We start from the raw sequence: 25,101 nt of genomic DNA, 5'->3' as shown, positions 1-25,101 counted from the left end.
TAGATTTACCAGTGTATGTTTCAAATGACATTTTAAAGTAGAATTTTTATTATAGCCATAATTTCATTTTCTCTGGTTGCAAGAATTTGATTTACATTTTATCCTTGGAATGTACTGTGCAGCTGGTTCCTCAGTGGTGTTATTAACACTGTTGGTTTTTTCCTTGCATAGTATTATTTTCAAGGAAATTCTAGTTGCTACGGAGCTAAAGCTGAGCAATGGCAATCTGTGTATTATGTTTTAAAATATTTTGAGTATATTGTACCATGTCCCAGCGGGACAGTGGAGACACTGTACAAATAATTTTTTTTTATTATTATTTTATTTTGTCTCTGTGGTTCAAATTAACATACCCATAATGTTTAAAGAATGAAAATCTAATTCTTGGTTACATCAGTATGTTTCAGTCTGGTTGTTTTGACTCCGTTTGCAAATATTCTCTTTTGTCAGAATGTGGATCCTTTTTAAATTGATATTACTGAACTAATAAATGCTGCTTCCCTGGCTTCTGTGAAAATTCATAGTCAGCCTGAGAGCAGCAATTGTTGTGGTGAACATGATGATTTGCTTATTAAGGGGAATTCTATTAATTTATCAAGCTGTTCTGAATTTACACATCCTACATGAATTGCTGTGTGCGGTTTTAATGATACGCTTCTAATAAATGGGAGGTGCCCAGATGCTTTCACATTGGGCTTCATGTGTAAATCTTACGTACACCACATACATTTTACTCTCTCTGGCTTTGGTGCATTACCTGATATGCATCTTCTGACTCCCAGCACTGCCGTGTTTTGTTTTTAGCTTTCATATGACCTTATACCATATAGCTGTAGGATTCCTTAAAGTTGTGTTTTTAAGCTTCATGCTCATCAGAATCTTTGGCATGAGCTTATGAATATAAGAAGGCTTATTGCTGTATTGCTATTTCAGATTATCCTGCTGAGTTAGACCCAGTCTTCTTTTATTCTTACCCTGTTTAAGTTAAAATGCGGGTGCCACGGAATGTCTATATCAGTGATTTTCAACCCTTTTTCATTTGCAGACCCCTAAAAATGTTCAAATAGATGTGTGGACCCCCTTTGAAATCTTAAACAAAATCTGCGCACCCCCAGGGTCCACGGACCACAGGCTGAAAACCATTCTCCATATAAAACAGAAATATTGAAAATGGATTCTGCTAAAACTGAAAATAGAGATATAATGGGCTCAGCTTTATTATTTGAAGCTTAGAGGTCAGAGTCTGCAGTTCTTGTTAATGTTTTCACAAAGGTGATTAATGGTACATTTGCAAATGGAAGATGGGCACCTAACTGTTTCATTCTTAACTGTTGTAACACTACTGCTGTACAGATCATGTGACTCACAAGGCCTGAACCTTGCCCCTAAGACTTATCAGTTATTATACAAAACAACTTGATTTTGGTTGGCATCTTTTATACAAAACCTTATCCCAAAATGTTTTAAGTGTTAAATAATAGCAGAGGGAGAGAGAAACTAGATGATATTTGGAAAAAGATGAAGAGTCAGCTGACCAGAGGGAGAAAGGGAGCATGTTCCAGAGGGGAGAAGCTGCCTAGGAGAAGGGACTTTTACCAACAGTGATGTGAGAATGTGTGGAAAAGGAGGCCAGAACAGAGGAGACAGGATGAGGAGAAGAGAAAGAAAAGGGCTCTGTGAGATGTTGGAGCAGGTACATGAAAGGTTTTAAAATCAAGGACAATTTTAAATTGGCTTCCATGGGAGTCCATGGAGTTGTCTGATAATGTAAATCTATGTTGTAACGAAAATATTTTGCAGTCCCCAGGCTCTTGGGTCATATCTACACTGGCATACTGTGTTATCTAAATCCTGTTTAAAAGTAGCTTGTCTCATCATTGAAGAAAAAGCATATCTATTTTAAAATCCGTCCTCTACCCTAGATGAGATCCTACATTTCAATCTAGAACACAGGTAGTAAAACACATATGCCTACTTTATGCTAAACAGGCAAACCACATTGAAACCCTGCTAGCATGAGTAGTGTTTTAAAATGGTTTGGTTAACACTTTGGCAATGAAAATGTACACGGGGCCTTACAGACATAGATTTAGAATTGTCTGTTTCTCTTGTTCTGTGCACAGAATTCCAGATGATATTTAGGGGAATTGCAAGTATGGCGACAAAATAGTACTGATGTCTTGTCTGTAGTTCAGTTCCTCTTCTTGGGTTTGCCACTTAAGCAGTGCGGAGGCATAGGTCCTCCATGCAGATGACTGTAGCCTTTATAAAACTCCCAAGATCCATATGAACCACATTCAGATCCATGGATATGGGGCAAGCCTCTTTACCACTTTGTCAAGAGCATGCAGAAGTCTCTACCAGTTGGATCTCCCGTCCTCTGGGAGGGATTTTTTCCTCATAGAGGGTGACCTTATCTATAAAACAGAGGTGCTGATCACTAGTGATGATTAAAAAATCCCACGGCACTTTTGGCAAAGGTAGAGGAATTAACCCAATGTCCTGGCCAGATTCTAATATGGGTAACTTATACATTGTATTTATCTAAAACTGCTCTTGCAGTTTCAGTTGGATTCTGTATTGTTCATCTCCTACCAGCCTAAAGTACTTGTAGCATTGTGTGTGATATTGAATAGTTGATGCATTGTGCCTTTTATATATGACTGTATCTTGGTAATGGCTAAAGCGAGTGCTTTGTACACTATATAAAAAATTTTAAAATGCACTGGCTATAATTTGAGATGAAAGGTAGATGTCATACAAAACTGAGATATATTATGATAAGTTATTGGATTTTTTATGTAAGTTTAAATTTTGCATGGCAGATATACTTTTGCCACCTGCCACCTTTTTGTGAAGTTGGAACAATGTGAAATTAGAATAACTGCTGTATGCTTTGGGCAGAGCCATGTTTATTTAAAACAAAATAATCTTTGAAAATCCTGAGAATTTGTTAATTTAGGACCTGATCCTTCACACCTTTATGCAGATAATCTTGAAACAAGGGAGTTGTCCCACTGATTTTAATGGTGTTACTTTGTGCATGTGTGTTTGCACATACATATGTGTGCTTTTGCAGGATCACACTTGTAGTCATGTTGAATTGATGTGGACACAGTGGTAAAATGAGGACCTACTCATGCATGGAATTAAGTGGCAGGCTGCAACTTTTAATAAATTTTAAAACAAGGACGAGGCACTCCTCATCTGTCATCCCTGCTGTTCTCTACTGGGCATTTAATTGATTCCAGTGCAGAGGTTCCAGGGGTCCTTATCATATAACCTGTTACTGGTGATGGGGTTACAGGGCACTTTACCATATAACCCATAACATGGGGTAGACTCTCCTCAGCCTACTCCCCAGGACCCGCTTCTCTCTGATTCCTAGCACCTGCCCCCCACAAGTAGGAAAGACGGTGCAGCAGGGTGGGGACTTCAGCCCGTGAGGTCAACAAGGTCTGTCCTTGGCCTGCAAAGGCCACAAGGTTTCACCCTATCCCATGAGCGCAGGGCCCATCATCAAAATCTCAGGTCTTTTACTTCTGGGAACCGTTTATTTTATTCTCCTAATTGCACTGGAAACTGGCCAGAAGTTGTGATGAATAAATAACTCCACCCCAGTACCTCAGTTAAGTGGTAACTGCGTTCCTGCTTAACCCACTGTGGCTTGCAGGTGCTGCGAGGAAGGCAAAAAACTCCATGGTCCTCTGCCAGTTTGGCTCATGGGAGAAAAAATTATTTCCTGACCCAGTAAACAGGTGAACAGCTACACCCACAGCATTTGTCAGGTTGGGTTCCCATTCCTAGTTCAGGTGGGTTGGGAGGGCTGCTGGAATGGAGCAGAAAGAGGCTCCATGTGGCCCCTGTGCTGGGCTAAATCCTGGAAGCTGGGGAATGCTGACCAATCAGCACCCTCTTTCCCCAGTTGCCCAGTGGGTGCCAGAGACTCCCAGGGAAGGAGCCACCCATTGCGCCTTGGCAAGTGTCTCCCTCCCTTGATGCTGGGACTGTCCCCCGTTTCACCTCCAGGCCCATCAATTTCCCCCACTCAGGTGGGGCAGAGGGTGGGTAATAGTTGCCTATATAAGACAAAGCCCCTAATATTGGGATGTCTGGTCACCCTATCCATGGTGCTGACTCTGATTGACTTCTGTATCTGAGGGCAGAATTTGACCCAGAGCCCAGGCCTAAAATAGGCTAATCAAGTCTGTTCTGACTATGCAGACCCCGAGCTGTTACTCTGCAGAATTGAATTTTACCTTGAGAGTAATAGCACGTACCTGCCATTCTAAAGAGAAACTAATATTATAGCGATTGGTTTAGAAAAGGAAACTGCTAGTGACCTTTACAATCAGTTGGAAAATGTTTTCTTTTTTTTTTGTTTCGGCTGTGTTCACTGGCTATAGTTTAAAAGTGTGTAATGTAAATACTAATAGAAATGTAACTACTACATAGAATCACAATAGGCAAAATAGACAATTATCCTTATTATGTATGTTAACATAGCAGATTAATAAGTATCACTTTGTGCAATCTTTTAAAATGTTAAATAAATTTGGTCTGAGTAAAATTATCAGCTTATTTGTAATTTTAAAGATCATTACGGACATAAATTGGCTCAGATATTCAGAGAATGTTTGTTTAATCTGAAACTGGAAAAGGACAGGTTAGATTAGACTACTTTTATTTTGCCTTCTGCTAGTTGAATGTGTAACAGAATTCAGTATGACTGTTTTTGTTTAAAGCCCTGCAGGTGGATCCATTGCCAAACCAGAACAGAAAAAAAAAAAGAAAATTATAACAAAGCAAAGATGGAAATAATATTGAAACTGTTCAGCAGAGACTGTAAGATGCAAGGTCTGCTGTGTTTCTAGTATCTGTAGAGCAGGTTGCATATCTTTTAATTTTCTGCTTAGCAGAAGAATGTGGATTTATCCATTTAATGAAGTTGCTTGACTTTTTTTTTCAGGCAGATAAAGAGACAAAGTCTAATTGTTCTGGAATACTGGAATGCTGTCTTTGGTTATTTTGTAATACCAGAAGTTGAGATAGGAGCACCATTTGCCTAATAAATAGAAGATTGACTCAAACCCTTCCAATCTTTGAGCCACATTCTGCACTTAAATTTAGAAATTATTCCTGGCCTCTTGTTTACTTGTTCCTGAAGGGCCGAAATCAAAACGTTTGATCTGAACTTTCTCAAATATTGAGAGAGTTGAGATCTGGTTTCAAATATTGTGGCTTGGCCCTATCTCAATTAATTGTATTACATTATCTATATGAACAGTACATTAGTTCTAATAATGTTAGCAAAAGTTGGTAAATTCTTCTGTGTTCAATGCCTAAAGCAATATTTTCACTGTCTCCTGTTAGGCCTTTAAGCCTTTTTAGGATGAACTGGTGCGGACATTAATGTGGTAAAAACAATGTAGGCCTCTGCTGTAGAGAGCTCAGGAGTGGATACACAGTTCCCAGAGAGTTAACCAGAGATTACTTAGAGTGTGGCTTATTTTGGAGAGGAAGGTATAGAGTGCATTGGAGTTATGTTCTGTACTGTGTATACTATCACTCAGGTCCATCTTTGGAATGCCTCTTTTCTGGATCTGGCAGTAGAGAATCTGTGGAGTCTGAACTCCATCATAGGATTGGGGGCAATGGCACAAAAGTTGTCTGGTGTGGTTTCTCCCTTCCCCCCGAGTCATGACTTATGGGGCATGAATCTATGCATTATGAAAGGCAGTGATTGTCTAGTAAACGCTTTGAATGTACAGGTGTGAATAACCACATATAGTTGAACTGCATTCTGTGTATATTGAGCTTATATATTGTTTCCCACTCTGCTTTAAGATTGAAACTACTTGACTGTATTGGAAAGTTTTGGAACCTTTAAGCCTATGCAGTTTAAAATAGTCTTAAAGTAACACATGGCATAATTTCCAGATGTGAGATTCTCAGACCTCAGATGCGAGATTCTCAGATCTCAGATGCATAAGAAAGCATCCAAAATGTACCACTATTTCTCAATATTAGCAGGCATGGGACTGGGGTGTCCTCCTTATAACATATATAATGTAAATTTGAAAACTATTTTTTACAGTGTAGTTATACCATTTAAAAGTAATCTACTTCTAAAATACCATGGGCCTATATGTCAAAAAGATACTAAATTTGTTCGCACAGTGTTGTACGCAAAATACTTTCTATGACCAAATAATAGAATTGGTGCACACTATACTGGTTGAACCTCTAACTCCTCAGTTCATATGTACAAATACAATCTATGTATGCAGATTGTGGCTCACATCCTGACATCATTTGCACAGGGTCAGACCTTTCTGGTTGTGCAGCTCCCCACTGAAGTTAATAGGGTTCAGTGCAGACTCAAGGGTCCATCCATGCAGATATGATTGCAGGACTGGAGCCTCTTTTATCTCTGCCTGTAAATGATTATGCATGCAAATTGCTCATGAGAATTCAAAAGCTTAGTTGAAGCCCCATTGAAAAGATAGTCCTGTGTTGGCTTCTTGTTCATTTGAAATGTATTTTAAAAACAAAAAAGGACGAAAGATCATGAGATCTTGAGTTTACGTATTGAAATCAGCAACTTCAGGTACTTAAGGCAGAGCACTGGCATCTGTTGAAAGAAGACTTTGAAGTTGGTTGAGCTAAAATTGCTCTAAAAAATAAACTATCAGTTTTTTTAAAAAAACATGCTTTTGTCCAACTCTCAATTATGTTAGCTGTAGGCATATAGGAATATTAGACTCTCAGGGGAATCAAATTGTCAAGAAGTTATAAACACTTCTGCCATCAAATTGGGGCATGTGAATATTTATGCATATAACTTGAAATTGACTGGGATTATCAAAGCAAATTGAGGATGTTAGGCACCTCAATTCCATTAAAATTCAATGAGAATTTGGTACCTAACTCCCTTAGGTTTCTCTGAAAATCCCAGCCTACATACACAAATTGCACAGTTAAATGAAAGCTGCACAATTTCCCTTCTCAAATGTGATGGAAAGAAAAGCCTTTGCCTGTGCAAATAACTGTGTCAGCAAAATACTGGGTGTAAATGTGCTGGTGGCTTTTGAAAACTTGGCTCATTTATACCTGATCAAAAGATGAGCTGATATATATATATTTTTAGATGATGGTTGTCCTGCATGAGGCTTGAATTGGTGGAAGGATATAAGAAGTTAAGAAACCCCATTTCTCATTGTTGCAGGTTGAAAAAATAAGAGAAGGCAGAGAAAGGTTGGGAGCATGCTCTTGGTTTTAAGGGACACAACATTTTTTTTTCACCTAATTCAACCTTTGCTCCAGCATTTGTTACCATATGTTTCTGACAGCAGACGCTCAGTTTGTGGTAAAATAGCTAATTACTAAGGGGAAGGAAGCAGCCCTTTGGTTTGAGTGAGTCCTTCCTTGTTTGGAGGAAGTGCCTTGCTTCAGTGAACAGAGAACTTCTACACTGGAATCTCTCTGGGTGATCAAAGGATGAAACTGATGTGCTCCACAGGGAGTTTGTTCATTGTTTCTTGGCTGCAACATTGAACTTTTAAGATTGGTCTTGTGAAGCAAGTGAAAATTGAGGGATGTCAGGAAGGACATCCCATAAAAAACATGTTTATTATTATTATATATATATATATATATATATATATATATGTATGTATTTTAAATACATAGCCACAAGACAGTATTCTGTAAAAAGAGCACAGGACCATGAGATACAAAGAAATTGAGCTAGTCAGATGGACATTAAGCAGTGGTTGCCATGCAGATGGCTCTGATAATATTCCACATGCTGGAAGGGAATTGATACAACAGACCACAGATCTGAATGTTGGTCAAATAACAGTCATAGCCCAAGCAGTCCAAAAACTGAAGCTACTAGCCTCTGGAGGATGAAGATGATGACCTTATTTATGTTTTTGAAAAATGTGTATATAAAATAAATCATTTCCTGCTAGCAGCCTTCACTAACAAATTACATTTGTTGAGATTTTGAAACAAAAAGCATCTGTCCAATAGGATCTTGTTCATCACATTATACAAAATAACTACATACTGTCCAGTCAGCCCAATGCAGTAGCTAAAGCAAAACATTCATTCAGAAGAACAGAATAAACAACCCTCCATTCTGACGCAAAGCTCCATTCTCCCCAGGCCTTACAATCCAGAGTGCCTGGGAAAACAGGTTTCTCAGAAAGATCTCTGCATTGCAGGTCAGTAAATGTGGATTATTTCAGACTAAAGAGCATTATACCTTGTACAGGAAGAAGATAACCATTACTTTATCCTGGAGCTGAAAGAACATAGCCAAACTAAATTATATGAGGTTTCAGAGTAGCCGCTGTGTTAGTCTGTATCTGCAAAAAGAACAGGAGTACCAATGTGATATATGCCATCATGTGCCAGCAATGCCCCTCTGCCATCTACATTGGCCAAACCAGACAGTCTCTACGCAAAAGAATTAATGGACACAAATCTGACATCAGGAATCATAACATTCAAAAACTGGTAGGAGAACACTTCAACCTCTCTGGCCACTCAGTAAAAGATTTAAGGGTTGCAATTTTGCAACAGAAAAGCTTCAAAAACAGACTCCAACGAGAAACTGCTGAGCTTGAATTAATATGCAAACTAGATACCATTAACTTGGGTTTGAATAGAGACTAGGAGTGCCTGGGTTGTTACACATATTGAATCTATTTCCCTAAGTTAAGTATCCTCACACCTTCTTGTCAACTGTCTAAATGGGCCATCTTGATTATCGCTACAAAAGTTCTTTTCTCCTGCTGATAATAGCGCATCTTAATTAATTAGCCTCTTACAGTTTGTATGGCAACTTCCACCTTCTCTGTATGTAAATATATATATCTTCTTACTATATGTTCCATTCTATGCATCCGATGAAGTGAGCTGTAGCCCACGAAAGCTTATGCTCTAATAAATTTGCTAGTCTCTAAGGTGCCACAAGTCCTCCTGTTCTTTTAAAATTATATGACTTTCTATCCTTTCTTCATTGAGGCAGACACTTGTCTGCCTTTCATAGCGCTAGTAGTAGCAATGCACTCTTTTCTGAGGCAGTAAGTAATCTGATGAGACCAAGAATAGGGAATAGAATTACAGCTAAGAAAAATAGCCTAATTACATTTTTATGGATGTTATTCTGGATATGCTTAAAACTAAGATAACCAGTGTGTTCCAACTAGGAAAGGAAGATGGGCTTGGGGCCTGTGTGAAGATGAGAGCTACATTTAGCTAGGACATGAGCATTTTAGGGACCAATCTGGCGCCTCCTTTGTGGAAAGGATTCTGGATGCAGCAGTATTTGCATGTTGTGCTGCTCCCTGCTGCCAGCACAAAGGGAGGCTTGGACGGAGAGAAGAGGTAGCTAAACTGGCCAACCCTTTATGCATGGAAGGGGCACAACATGGAGGGGGCCTAATGCAACCTGAGGGTGCATTAATGACCATACCAGAGGGGTGGGGATTCCTTTGGTCCCCAACCTTGTGGAACGCACTTGCAACACCCTGTTTAATGTTCTGAACACAATAGGATGGTGTGTATACTTAGTTCAAAGGATTTGGGCTAACATAAATATATTCAAGGAGTACACTAATAAGTAGGAGAAAAGAAGAGTACAAGAAGCTAATATGAGATCGGCCTGCATCTGACTATCCACAGAGCAATCTGATTATCAGGGATTATTCCGAAATCTCAGCCAGTCAGAGCACAATGGCTGTCATGCTGCTACTGACTCGCTGCTGCATGGTAGTTGTCACTGCCCATACAGTATGGAAATCCCTGCACTCAGGGTTCTAGGGCACTAGCAAATCTATCACCCTTATGCCAACAACAAATATGGCCACCAAAGTTTAGCATTTCATCCAGTGACCAAAATGTTTCTGCTTTTCTTCCATTTAAAGAATAATTAATCTCACTATCTCTAAAATATAGTGGACTATTTGACAGTTCAGTATAATAACTTGAGGGTGATTTCTGTTAACACCAGTAATAATCATATTCTAGGCTAATAAACAGCACAGCCTTCAGCCACAGCCTTGATTTAGCCCAGGATATAGTTATAATCCCCTAAATAGGAAGCATCCTCAAGTTATCATCTAGATCAGTGGTTTTCAACCATTTTTCATTTGCGGACTCCTAAAAAATGTTGAACGGCGTTGTGGATTGCTTTGGAAATCTTAGACATAGTCTGCTGATCCCCAGCAGTCCACAGGTTGAAAATCACTGTTCTGTGGTAACAACAATTTTTCGTGGACCTCCAGAGGTCTGCGGATCACAGGTTGAAAACCACTGATCTAGATAATTGGAATGCTGTCAAACATTCTGTTGGATTGAGAGGCTCCATTTCAAGTGTAACAAACAGATTCATTGGAAGTAACTACACCAAAGATGAGAGGTTAGTTTTATTGCACTCTTACATAAACAAGGATACATAACTTCATTCAATCTGGCAGGCATAGTTTATTCAGATCATTCTTGAAATTGTATACTCCATTATTTCACTAGTTGTAACACAAAAGAATAGTGTGCTTCCTTTGTGTGAATCCAGCTCCACCTTGTGGGCAACACACAGAGAGGGAAACTACTAGAGTCATCAGAATCAGTTTAGCATGTGAACCTTTATGGGAAGAATTTTGAAAACTTTACAATTAAAGTAATTCTAGAGTTTCAGCAAAGACATATTTTAATCTCTTGGTACCAGAAATATTGCTTGCATTGGAAAATATATTTTTAAAACGTTTTTACACTTTAGACTTTTGAGCAGGCCCACTGAGGTGGCACTCGTACTTTCTGCTGCTATCTAGGACACACTGACAAGACTTTGCCTTTTGGTGAGACGGTAAGGGTATGTCTACACTGAAATAAAACACCCGCAGCTGGCGTGTGTCAGCTGACTCAGGCTGGGGCTGTGGGGCTATAAACTTGCAGTGTAGACATTCAGGCTTGCAAGGCGGGAGAGTCCCAGAGCTCAGGCTCCAGCCCAAAGCTTAACATCTGCACTCCAATTTTATAGCCCTGCAGCCTGGGCCTAAGTCAGCTGCCCCAAGCCAGCTGCAGGTGTTTTATTGTGGTAGACATATCCTTACTCTGTATGAGAAAGTGTCAGTTGTACCCCTCTTTTACTAAGGTTGCCTCGGGGACACTGATGATGGGATTTAGTGATTCTTCCCACCTGAATGGGAAAATTTTACATTGAAACTTCACAACAAGAAGTGAAGGGTGAATTGGAAGTGATGAACCACCAAACGAAGAAAGTGGAATCCCCACAATTTAACAGGGAGTGAGAAGCTGTTTACACTCCTAGACCTGAGAGATCTGACTGTGTTAACATAATACTTTTATATTTAAGTTCTCCTATTATGGCACTCCTGTCTGAATTAAAATGTAGGAAAAAACATTCCAGAAAAGACATGACTGAGAAATATGATTAAGAGCCTATAAATGAGGCTATAAAAGGGAAGTAGTATCCTATGTTTACAGTGGCACGCACAACAAGCAAGAATCTAAAAAAGGAAATGTAAGTGGAATTGTAGAAATAATATATAACTGTGTTGACTATAGTCCATTAGGCAATAAACAACAAAGGGAGATGGCTGAATCGCCATCTTTGTTTCTTTTAATGAGCCAAGGTGAGCAAGAGTTGAGATATAAAATGCTGTAGTTCATATGAGGCATTCTTAAAAAAAAATTGAATAAGCATTTACAAAATTGTGCATACCCTCCTAAAAAAGGGGGTGAACATAAAGTGTAAAGATAAATACCATAAATACGCTTTTACAGTCTGGAGCTGATAAGTAACAGGAGATACCAGCACCTCTTTCAAAGTTTTGCTTTTAATAAGGAAAGGTAGAAATGTAGTAAGAAAATGAAAAAAGAATAGTTCTGACCATTTTGTCAAGAATGTTGTCATTTCTTATTTTGCATAGTGGTAGACAACTGTAAGTTCTCTGTTTTATTCACTGATTCCCACCCTGCTTCTACTCCAGGCTTCAGACATGGGTTACAAGATCTTCAGTGAAACACAACAAAGAGTATTTGAACATCTGGCACTTACCTGGCAGTGGTTTCCGAAAGTTTAACAGAAGGAGAGATGAACTAATTCATTAAATCATGTTTTGGTATGCATTTTTATCTGCCATTGGCCGGCCTGGCAGACACCCTTTGATCTGCTTGCATGAGAACATAATGGCCACACTAGGTGAGACCAATGATCCATCTATCCCAGTGTCCTGTCTTCTAACAGTAGCTAATACCAGATGCTTCAGAGGGAATGAACAGAACAGGGCAATTATCTAGTGATCTTGTCATCCACTCCCAGCTTCTGGCAATTAAAGGCTTAGAACATCCAGAGCATGGGGTTGCATTCCTGATCATCTTGGCTAATAGCCATTGATGGACTTGTCCTCCATGAACTTATCTAATTCTTTTTTGAACCCAGTTATACTTTTGGCCTTCACAACATCTCCAGGCAATGAGTTCCACAGGTTGACAGTGTGTTGTGTAAAGTAATACTTCCTTTTGTTTGTTTTAATCTTGCTGCCTATTAATTTCATTGGGTGATCCCTGGTTCTTGTGTTATGCGAAGGGCTAAATAACTCTTCCTTATTCGCTTCCTCTATACCATTCATGATTTTATGGACCTTTATTATATCCCCCCTTAGACATGTTTTCCAAGCTGAAAAGTCGTGTTGGCCCTTCCCCAACAAATATGTATTTATGTATCTGGTAATTCTGTTCTTTACTGTAGTTTCAACCAACTTGCCTGATGTTGAAATTAAATTTACTGGCCTGTAATCCCAGGATCGCCTCTGAAGCCTTTTTTAAAAATTGGTGTCACATTAGCTATTCTCCAGTCATCCGGTATGGAAGCTGATTTAAGTGGTAGATTACATTCCACAGTTAGTACTTTTGCATTTTCATATTTGAGTTCCTTCAGAACTCATGGGTGAATACCATCTGGTCCTGGTGATTTATTACTGTTTATCAATTTATTCCAAAATCTCCTCTACTGGCATCTCAATCTGGGATACTTCCTCAGGTTTGTCACCAAAAAGGAATGGTTCAAATGTGGGACTCTCCCTTACATCCTCTGTAGTGCAGACCAATGAAAAGAATACATTTAGCTTCTCTACAGTAGTCTGGTCTTCTTCAAGTGTTCCTTTAACATCTCAATTGCCCAGTAACCTCGCTGGTTTTTTGGGCAAGCTTCCTGCTTCTGATGTGCTTAAAAATTTTTGCTGTGGTTTTTGTTTGTCTTTTACTAATTGCGCTTCAAATTCTTTTTCTGGTCTGCTTAATTATACTTCTATACTTGACTTGCCAGAGTTTATGGGCCTTTTTATTTTCCTCAGTAGAATTTGACTTCCAGTTTTTAAAAAATGCCTTTTTGCCTCTAACCACTTTTTTCACTCTGTTGCTTCACTATGGTGGCTTTTTTTTTGTTGCTCTCTTACTACATTTTTTTAATTTGGTGTATACATTTAATTTGAGCCTCTATTACAGTGTTTTTAAGTTTCTATGCAGCTTGCAGGCATTTTGCTCTTGTGACTAACTTTTAATTTTTGTTTTTTAACTAGCTTCCTCATATTTGTGTTATTCTGCTTTCTGAAATTAAATGCTACTATGGTGGGCTTCTTTGATATTTTCCCTCCTACAAGAATATTAAATTTAATATCATTATGGTCACTATTACTGAGCAGTTTAGATATATTCTCCTCTTGGACCAGATCCTGTGCTCCACTTAAGACTAAATCAAGAATTGCCTCTCATCTTGTAGGTTCCAGGACTAGCTGCTCCAAGAAGCAATCATTAATGGTGTCTAGAAACTTTATCTGAGCATCCCATCCTGAGATGATATGTACACAGTCAAAATGGGGATAGTTGAAATCCCTATTATTGTTGAGTTTTCTATTATCGCCTCTCTAATCTCCCTGAGCATTTCACAGTCACCGTCCTGGTCAGTAGTTGGTAGTATATTCCTAACCAGGATGGTGACTGTGAAATGCTCATGTGAAATACTATTATTATTCCATCATAGAATTTCTCTCCATAGAGATTCTATGGTATAGTTTGATTTATTTATGATCTTTACTATATTTGACTCTATGCTTTCTTTCGCATATAGTGCCACTCCCTCACCAGAACAACCTACTCTGTCATTCCTATATATTTTGTATCCTGGTATTACCATGTTCCATGGATTATCATCATTCCACCAAGTTTCTGTGATACCTATTATATCAATATCCACATTTTAATATCTGGCACTCAAGTTCACCCATTTTAGTATTTAGACTTCTAGCATTTGTATACAAGTACTTATAAAATGTGTCACTTTTTAGTTGTATGCCTTCATGTGATGTAATTGAATGGGACTCTTTTTCTTTTGACCATTTCTCTTCAGTTCCTACTTGTACTTTATCAACTTGTATCCTCTCTTCTTTATTAGGATATAGAGAATACCTGTTAATAGAGCTTTCCCTGAGGAATGTCTCTATCCAAACCATGTGCTCCCCTGCACCTGTCTGCTTTCCCTCAGCCCATACATCAATGTTCAAAATGATGACGGGTCACCAGTAGTTTTTTCACTTTACAACCAGTCCACATCTTCAAACACACACACTCATAAGGTGCCTGTGGTGTTGTATGTTATTATATAATTATCTATGCCTCCTTGAAGTATGATTAGTCAGATTTGTACTTACATTTCACAATTTTCAGTCTTTTTATTTATCTTTAATATTGAGGTTATTTATAGCGATGGTCACCGTTTCCATGGTTGAAGGATCAGCCTGGACTAATCTTCATTTGCTGACAGAATTGGCAACCCAGTAATTTTTGTCTTATTGAACTTTGTGCTTAAGGTCCTTGATGTGTGAGAAATTTTTATGAAACCGTGTCAACAGCTTTACTCCTCTGTAGAGGATAGGGTAGTAACTTCCCACATGCAGTGGCACCTGCCACCATACACACATTACACTCAGTGTGTACCACTGGCAGTTGAGAAGGAGCAGCACTGGCTGCCGCACTGCCCACTCAGATTTGGATCACTTGACCTCTGGCATGTTGGGAGGGCTGTAGGGCCAAAACTGAGTGAATGGCATTGTGACCTCGTACATTGTGGCCACAGTACATTCAGGTTTGGCTGGAATAATAGAAACGGGATTGTATTTAAGAGTACAAAGTGCAATGTCTTGCACTGAGGAACTAATAAAAATTTCTGTTATAAACTGGAGTTTATATGTTGGAAATGAGAGAGGAGGGAGAGCTGGGTGTATTCGTCAATCACAGGATGACTATGAGCCAACAATGTAATGCAGCTGTAAGAAAGTCAAATGCAATCTTAGTTGTATCAGGCAGGATATTTCTAGTAGAGATAGGGAAGTACTAATGCCATTTTAGAAGGCATTGATCAGACCTCATTTGGAATACTGTGCACAGTTCCAGTCGCTCATGTTCAAGAAAAATTAACTCAAACTGGAACAGGTGCTGAAAAGGGCTACCAGGATGATCAGAGAATGAAGAGCCTATTTTTTGAGAGGACACTAGAGAGCTTGACTGAGAACGGATATTGCTCTATAAATACATCAAGTGGATAAACACCAGGGATGGAGAAGAGCTATTTAATCTAAAGGACAGTCTTGGCCCAACAAATGGGTATAAACTGGCCATGTATAAATTTAGGCTGGAAACTAGAAGAAAGTTTTTAATGAGCAGAAGAATGAGATTCTGGAATAGGCTCCCAATAGGAATAGTGGGGGTGAACAACCTAACTCCAATAGAACCTCAGAGTTACAAACACCAGAGTTACGAACTGACTGGTCTACCACACACCTAATTTGGAACCGGAAGTACACCAGGCAACAGCAGAGAGGGGTGAGGGGTGGGAGGCAAATACAGTACAGTGCTATTTGAAATATAAACTACTAAAAAAGTAAAGGGAAAGTTTAAAAAATTTGACAAAGTAAATAAACTGTTTTCTTTGTTTGTTTCATTTAAATTCAGATGGTTGAAAACAGCATTTTTCTTCTGCATAGGAAAGTTTCAAAGCTGTATTAAGTCAATGTTCATTGTAAACTTTTGAAAGAACAACCGTAACATTCTGTTCAGAGCTATGATCATTTCAGAGTTATGAATAGCCTCCATTCCTGATGTGTTCAAGTTCTATTTTTAAAATACAGTAGAACCTCAGAATTATGATCAGTTATGATAGGGATTGTCTGAGGAGGTTGCCTGTGATAGCAGGGAACTGGACTTAATGACTTAGGAGGTTCCTTCCAGTTCTATGTTCCTGTTACATTCTCAAGGACATGGGCCCATAAAAAATTTGAACTAATCCCTTTGGGTCAGACTTTTGACCAATGTAGCCAAGAAACCTGCCATGACTATGGAGTTTATATATGATTTGGGCCACACTCTATAATCAAAATTACAAGTTCTGTCTATAGCCCTATAATGAAGGAGAGCAGACGCTCAAACAGTAATACTTCAAATTGGCTTCCAACATGAGGAGTTCCTATAGAGAGTGTGTAACTTTGTAACCCATCAAGAGTTCTTGATTATTTGCTTTCACAACCTTAGTGTGGATCCCTTGGAAACTATAGGCCTGATTGATTACTCCCTTGCACCTTGTATTCTCATTTACACCTTTTACAAAGTGGGTGTAGAATGCTACCACCAGTGTAAAGTGAGTGAAGAATTCTGTTAGGGTAGCATTTAACACTCACTTTGCACAGCTGTAGATGACTGTGCAGGGTGCAAGGCAGTGGAGATCAATACTTGTGTACAGGCAAATAGATGCACTGACTTCCATAGTTCCTGGGGCGGGTGGGGGGACACGCGGAGTTGTGATCAACCCTTTGGTCTGCCCCAGGCCCTGCCCCCACTTCTTCCTCCAAGATCCCACCCCTGCCCTGTTCCATCTCCTCCCCCTCGCTTCTTCCTGCCCCTGCTCCTCTCCCCCCCCCCCCAGTGCCTCCTGAACACTGCTGATCCGCGAGAGGTGCTGGGAGGGAGGTGGAGGAGCTGATTGGCAGGGCCTGTAGGTGTGGGGGGGGGGCTGAGGAGAAGGGAAGGAACTTACCCGCAGGGCTGCCAGTGGGTGCTGAGCACACACTGTTTTTTTTCCCGTGAGTGCTCCAGCCCCAGAGCACCCACGGAGTCAGCGACTATGCAAGCAAACTATTTTGGGATTGTACTAGCCAAGACAAAGGGAAGCAAAAAGTATTATATGTGAAAAACAGTTTGCTCCATATTGGAGTTTTTTCATGTAGTTTTTCAGTGAGAAATATACCTGATGGTGAACATAAAGATTAATGCCCAAATAACAAATCATAACTTCTGCTTTCTCCAAAGAAGCTATGCAAAGAGGTATTGTACCAAGCAGAGTGCAACAGCCATGATTCAGAGACTACAAATTATCTGCGTGCATGCAGGTACAAGTCTAAATCATGAGTATTTTCCCCTAAAGATGGTATGCTGAAGTAACTGGCTGAAGAATCAGCCAATCTTTCTATTACGAACATTTCAGTTAACTTATTATGGACTTTGTATATAAATTAATTTTAGTGTAGAAATAGCTATCTGCTGTACTTAGTTTAGCAACAGTGTGTCAGATGATCTGTCCTTTCAAACTAACACTAACTATGTTATTACAAAGAATGTTTAAAAAAAAAATACTGGCAAGCTTCTCTTACCTTGGTTGCTGAGAGGTAGAGTTGACAGTATTTTTTTTCTTACACAGGAAATAACTCAATTGCTTCTTTTGTGAGATCTGTTTTTGACATCTGATGCTTGTGTTTCTAATACCATATCACATGAGCAAGTCTGATGTAATGTCAGACATTGTCTATGAAAAAATAATTGTTAGTATAGTAACTCTGGGATAATGGCTGCTTGCCTAAAGGAACATATTTTTATCAGTATTCTTTATGTAGAAGATAGTCTCATGTACTAGAAACTAATTACATCTGGATTTTCGGATAGTGGGCCAAAAGAGATAGTGGTCTTAAACTAATACAAATTTCAGGTCAGTATTCTAATTAAAGTGAATTAATGTTTAATATCTCTTATTATAACCTATGCAAATATAATGAAAAAACTACATAATGCAACATCATTTAAAATGTATATGCATGACAATGCGATCTAGATTCTCAGCTTGTGCAAGTGGGCATCTCTCCGTTGACTTCCATTTTTCACCAGCTGAGGATTTGGACCAGCAACAATCAATTTGACTTTCTTAGGGCACTGTTGCTCAATACCCTGCTTATATGCATATGTAGTATTTTATCTCACAGTATATACTACTGAATTCATTTCTGTAACTCTGATACATTACATATATGATTTGCTATGTGAACCATAACTTTGAATTTCTTGTGTTCTGTGCACAACTTTTGTGCATCAATAGCTAAAACTTCCCTATTACAAACAGGAGCCCTGAGCCAGATTGTAAAAATAAGTGATTTTATTCTCAAGCTCCACTTATGATACCCAAATAAAATGTCTCTCTCAATATATTGTGCATATCATCATAATATGGATTGTCTTTCTTATCTGCTTTGATTAGCAGTGAAGTAATTAAAGTTGCCTTTTTTAAATTATCATTATAGTTCAGAGCTAATGCTGCAGTGAGAGGAATGGAGTAATTCCCACCTCTTTCAGAACTTTTGTTTTAGGCTGGCCATAGATTCCAGAAGACTCACTCTATTGATATATATTTGATTCACATTTTGGAGATAATCTTTGTGACCATAGGGCTAGTGGCTTAAATTTTTTAAACAGAAAGCTTACATTTAGCACAGAAAACTGTACTGGCTCACCCACCACATAGTGGTATAATTTTACCCTGATTACAAACCATAAAAGTGTCCATATTCAGTCATTCTCCTTCGGATCCATTGTGGTTTAAACTGATGAAGAAACTTTATACAATATACTTTATACTATGCCTTGCTAGTCGGAACACTTTATAATCCTCAATAAAATAAAATGGAGGCATCTTAATATCACTCAGCAAACATTAAACAGTAGAGTATTGCAATGAGCTCTCATTATTTGGTATAATTAAAAAAAAAGTCAAGCATAGTTATTAGGATACTGTGAACTGCTATTACAAATAAAACCAAAATGACAAAAGAAACAAAATACATTTTTTTATCATTATCCTGGTTTTTATTATTACTGTATTTTTAATTCACAAAATTCAGTAATTCACAATGAAACTTCCAGTCATTATTAATAAAGTTCTATCTAATAAAGCCCAACAACTAATTTAAATGAATTATATAAAATAATTCTTATATAAAAGAACATATATTGATGTTAAAGTCATGATTTATGTGTTTTATCTTTTGGTTTTTAAAACAGTATTTTGTCATTGGAGCATTTTAATTTTTGGAACCTCTAATTTTTCTATAATTTTTTTATTAATGAGATCAATTATTAAATGTGATTATCTGCCAAACACAGTCCTGGAGCTCTAAGTCCTCTGTTATCCATGGAACAGATACAATAGGGGCAGCAGCAGTTCAAGTTTCCTCATACTGCCATATCAATACGTCTCAACCCTGACCTTGGAGGGACCATCTCTAGGGTTGAGTTCAGTTTCTTTGTTCATTCAGGCTAAACTTCATCACTTGCACTACTGGCCATTTGGAAGGCTGGAGGCTTTGATTTTAAATGCTGGATATCAGCCAGATTGCAAATATAAAGCACTGATCTGGTAATTAATGAACAAGAGAGATGCTTGTTCTCCTGTCACTGCTACTGCGGAGCTGCCAGAGCTCCTCCATCCCAAATCTGTAAAAGTTATTTAAAGATTTGTGTAGACCTTGAATGAAATATTATGACAGAACATACTTTGAATATATAACTTATGATGTATGTAAATGCATTTGAGTTACAAATGAATGTTATTTTCTTTAGCTCCTTGGATAATTTACCCATTTCTACAGAATGAATCAACTTTTCTATGAAAATTGAGTGGGGGGTAGAGGGGACCCTTTAAAATTAATTCTGAAATGCAGGGCCTCACCCTACAAACATTTACTAGTAGGAATTGTAGTTACTTCCCTGACAACTCACCCTATTATCATCAGTATTGTTTGCAGGATCAAACTCAAGTTTTTTACCTGAAAATGCTATTGCATGACTTCACCGTCCCTTTTAACCTGAATTAAAAACAAAACAAACCTGAAAAATATCCCCAGTTACAGAGCTGATTTTTTTTGTAATAGCTTTTAAAAGCAAATTTAACTATTAACTTTTTTTTTTTTTTTTTGTAGATGACAGTCATGTCCCATTCAAAGGATCTCAAGGATGACTTTCATAGTGACACGGTACTCTCCATTTTAAATGAACAGCGCATCCGGGGTATTTTATGTGATGTCACTATAATTGTGGAAGATACCAAATTTAAAGCCCACAGTAATGTACTAGCAGCTTCAAGCCTTTATTTCAAAAATATTTTTTGGAGTCATACGATCTGTATTTCCGGACATGTCCTGGAGTTAGATGATCTTAAGGCTGAAGTGTTTACTGAAATACTTAATTATATCTACAGTTCCACAGTAGTTGTTAAGAGACAGGAGACTGTAACAGACCTTGCAGCTGCAGGGAAAAAACTGGGAATATCATTTCTGGAAGATCTTACAGACATTAATTTTTCAAATTCCCCTTGTCCATTTGCATTTTGTATTACTGAAAAAGGGGTGGTCAAAGAAGAAAAAAATGAAAAAAGACATGAAGATTCAGCTATCACAAACGGGCCAAGAATCACAAATGCATTTTCAATTTTTGAAAATGAAAATAATAACAATTTGTTTTCTCCACTTGACTTGAGAGCGAGTTTTAAAAAGGTATCTGAGACCAGTAAAGTAACCAATGTTGGCCTTGATAGGGATGATGTTGGAAAAGATGCTGAGCCAGCCAGTACGTTAGCTGAACACTCCTATGCAGTTTCTTCTGGAGGTGATGCTTTTCAAGGAACTCCTTTTTTAGAACATGACAGCAGCCCCCGGAATAAAATGAGTGAAGACAATTATGAAACTCTCCAGACAACATCACTACTTCAACCAATAAAACAAGCATGTGGTACACCAAAGATGGCCTTTAAACCCCAGTGTACTGGTCTGGCTATAGCAAAAATATCAGCCCCCAAAGTAACCAATAAAGAGGTTCAACAAGGAGCAGTTACAGATCAAGCGATTATTCCTCTTCCTCGTGATAAGGCAGGAGACTTACTTTTTTCCACAGAAGAGGAAAATAAATCTGCTAACATCCCTGGATCCATAGGAACAGTTATTCCACCTGTTTACAGATGTAACTGTTGTACCAGATTATTTGATGACAGAGCTTTACTCAGTACTCATCTTCAGCTTCACACAAATCATCGGGAACCTTTAATATGCAAATACTGCAGCAAACAATTTGCAAATCTTAACAGACTGGAGAATCATGAACAAGTCTGCAGGAGTTCAGGCAGCATATCTGTTCAGAGTGGAAATGAACAAAAATTTTTAGATAACTATACTACTACTGATGAAAGAAATGGAAGCTCACATGGAAGCACAGAGCCTCTGATGTCTGAAAACAATATTACTGATTACTCCAGTGCAAACTGCACCTTGCCAGAAACAGATCATTTGGTTAAAGTTGTTGATGGGCAGATATTATATACATGCATTGTTTGCAAACGTAGCTATGTAACATTGTCCAGCCTTCGAAGACATGCAAATGTGCATTCATGGAGAAGAACTTATCCTTGCCATTACTGCAACAAAGTATTTGCATTAGCTGAATATCGTACCAGACATGAAATCTGGCACACAGGAGAAAGGCGTTATCAGTGCATTTTCTGCCTTGAGACTTTCATGACCTACTATATACTAAAAAATCATCAGAAATCTTTCCATGCAATTGACCATCGACTTGCAGTAAATAAAAAAACAGCTAATGGAGGCTTAAAGCCTAGCATGTATCCTTACAAACTTTATAGGCTTTTACCTATGAAATGCAGAAGGCTACCTTATAAGTCCTACCAGAATTCTTCGTATGAAAATGTACAAGCAAACAACCAAGTTAATGAAGCAACTTCTAGTACCTGCATTATTCAGAATTCTCTCAACTCTGAACTACCGTCGCTGAATTTTCAAAATAATATATTAACAAACAATACCACTATTTCCTTGAATACATCTTCATGCAATGATGCAACATTGTCTATGAATATTCAGAATGTTTCACCTTGGGCAGTAGGAATGTTAAATTCTAACCTACAAAGTGACTTTTTTACTGCAGAAAAATCAGTGCCCACAGCTGCAAATGAACTTAGTTCTGGTTCTCAGGAATGTGATTCCTCCATTCTGCCTTTCAGTAATGTGAGTGAAAATTCAGCCTCTGTTATTAACTATAGCAGCTCAGCACCTTCGGTTATAATGCACAGTAGTAGAGTTTCATCAGTAATAATGCACAGTAATGCAGTCACTTCTGTGGGAAGCAGTAAGACAATATCCTCCAATAATACAGCCAGTCAGTCCATAAAAGATGACTGTAAACATGGGTCAGATAATTATGGCAAAGGTATTACTAAAGCAAAAACTATTAAAGAAAAAAAGAAAACACTTCTGTACAATAGAGGAGAAACACTCGAGGAGTTACAGAATATTACAGGATCTGGAGGTTCATCTAACAAGGCTACAGATACTTTTCAAGAATCAAGTAAAACTGAAACCTACATTGCAAAGCCTGCCTTACCTGGAACATCTACTGATAGTAACGTTGCTCCTCTTTGTCAAATAACAGTAAAAATTGGGAATGAGGCTATCGTAAAAAGACATATTTTAGGATCCAAACTGTTTTATAAAAGAGAAAGAAGGTCTAAATGTGACTCTGAACAGGACAATCAGCCTCAGGAGACTGAAACAGAGAGAAAAGAAAGAAGCCCAGCTAGGCTTTGCAGATCAGAATGTATGGAACTGACTGAAATGTGCGATGATGTAAGTGATCAGGATTCCAATGACAAACCCTGGAGACCTTATTATAATTACAAACCAAAAAAGAAATCTAAACAGCTAAGAAAAATGAGAAAAGTCAAATGGAGGAAGAATCATGGGAACAAGAACTCCAGTAGTGAAAGTCAAAATACGTGCAATAGAGAGTATGCACTTAGAAACATTCCTGAAGAAAAGGGCATTAATAAAGAAGGAAACACGGAAATGCCTAATCTTCATTGTGAGCTCTGTGAGATAGAGAAATCTTCCACTGAAGAAATCCAAGAACCTATACATTGGCATGTACCTACTTCAAAGCCTTATATTTGTGAATTATGCCAAAAGCAGTTCCAGAGCCCATCCACACTAAAAATGCATATGAGATGTCATACTGGGGAAAAGCCGTATACTTGTAAAACCTGTGGTAAGTGTTTTTCAGTTCCAGGAAACCTACAGAAACATGAACGCATTCACTTGGGTGTCAAGGATTTTGTCTGTCAATATTGTAGTAAGGCATTCACTTTAAATGAAACTCTCAAAATACATGAAAGAATACATACTGGAGAAAAACGCTACCATTGTCAATTCTGCTTACAGAGTTTTTTATATCTTTCTACCAAAAGAAATCATGAGCAAAGACATGTACATGAACACAATGGAAAAGGATATGCTTGTCTTCAGTGCCCCAAAATTTGCAAGACAGCAGCTGCTCTTGGAATGCACCAGAAGAAACATCTATTCAAAAGCCCAAGTCAACAGGATAGAAAAGAGTATTTGTGTAATGAAAGCTCTAAACCTTTGGAAAGTCAAGATTTCATTGACTCAGATGGGAATGAAGTGAATAGTATACAGAGTATGACTCCAAAAATTATACTTTGAGTGACAGTTGTCAAAAACAAGAAAAGAGCACTGACAAATATATTGGAGAAAAATATATAGAAGTGTGGAATGCAAAGGAAACTCCAGATTTGGGCAGGTTCAAAAAATGAAGATGACATTTCTTCATCCAAATAACTTTCATATATTAGTACAGTATATGCAAAAAATACACTGCAACAGAAAAGCTATTTGCAATAGTGTAAACATAGCATGAGGGAGAATAAAAGCCTGATCCAAAATAGTTCTGCAACAGTAAACGGTTGTAATACATACACTGAAGAAAACAGTAGGTCCAATCAAAACCGTTTTAATAGGAGTTACAAGTAACTAGCCACTGAACTGTCTTAAATGTACAATACTGTATTTAATTCTGAATCACTCTGGATGACATAACGGCCAGATATATAGGTTCAGAATACATTCACTATGAAGAGTTTGTGCTACAGAAGATGATGTGATGCAGTTATACTCAGACTTTCATGGTATTATGTTTATAAATGAAAAACAAAATTTAAAACACCATGGCCTAATGTATTTTAAAATAATCCAGTAAAGATGGAAAATGTTTATTGAATGTGAGTATGAAGTATAGTTCAATTCTGGAAAACTTTTCTCTATCTCAAACCTTGGTTTATACTGTTGTATGAATATTACATTTTACCTTATCTATAGTCAATTTTACAATTACATTGATAAGCAGTGGGTATCTGAGTGTCAGTGAGGATTGGAAACCCTGATTCATGATACCGCTGTGGTATTCAATAAATGTTCATCTTAAATATTAAGTCTTCCAAGCTGCATTAGTCCTGGAAGGTCCAGCTATCAACTGTATGGCAGGCCAACTAATCCAGGGGCAAGTCCAGATTTATTGTTGTAGAAGCCAAATGAAACACACTCCAGCTTCATGATCAAGGAGTTGTGGAACTGTCCAGTGTAAAGACCTTGTGTAAATACATTCCCCACCTTCCAGTGGCTCTGCAACTCTTGAATTTTTTGAACCATCTTGCTTCTTGTTGCAGGATGCTTAGTCCATGAGAGTTCCTCCAGCTGGAATAATTCCACACATGCCATGAGCAGGAGTTGGACTAGCTCTTGGGCTTCAAATGAGTGGGCTAAAACCAACAAATAAAAAATTACCCTTTTGCTTTGCTTTTTTGAGTGGTAGGGTGGGGAATATTTAGTTTCTTTCATT

General features: G+C 38.1%; 2 protein-coding genes across 4 annotated transcripts in view; both read left to right on the top strand.

Annotated features, from left to right (window-relative positions):
* Positions 1-24,477, top strand: part of ZBTB38 (zinc finger and BTB domain containing 38) — a 28,264-nt gene extending 3,787 nt beyond the window's left edge. For all 3 annotated transcript variants that reach the window (XM_073359808.1, XM_073359807.1, XM_073359806.1), the window contains exon 2: positions 20,325-24,477. In XM_073359808.1, coding sequence (XP_073215909.1) covers positions 20,325-23,909 — 3,585 coding nt within the window. In that variant the 3' untranslated portion in view covers positions 23,910-24,477. The remainder of the gene's footprint in view (positions 1-20,324) is intronic.
* Positions 1-25,101, top strand: part of RASA2 (RAS p21 protein activator 2) — a 184,273-nt gene that overhangs the window by 2,004 nt on the left and 157,168 nt on the right. The window lies entirely within an intron of this gene.

The sequence above is a fragment of the Lepidochelys kempii genome, chromosome 9, assembly GCF_965140265.1.
Source record: "Lepidochelys kempii isolate rLepKem1 chromosome 9, rLepKem1.hap2, whole genome shotgun sequence".
NCBI lineage: Eukaryota > Metazoa > Chordata > Testudines > Cheloniidae > Lepidochelys > Lepidochelys kempii.
The sequence above is the reverse complement of the archived record's forward strand: the minus strand, read 5'-3'. Positions and strand labels throughout refer to the sequence as shown.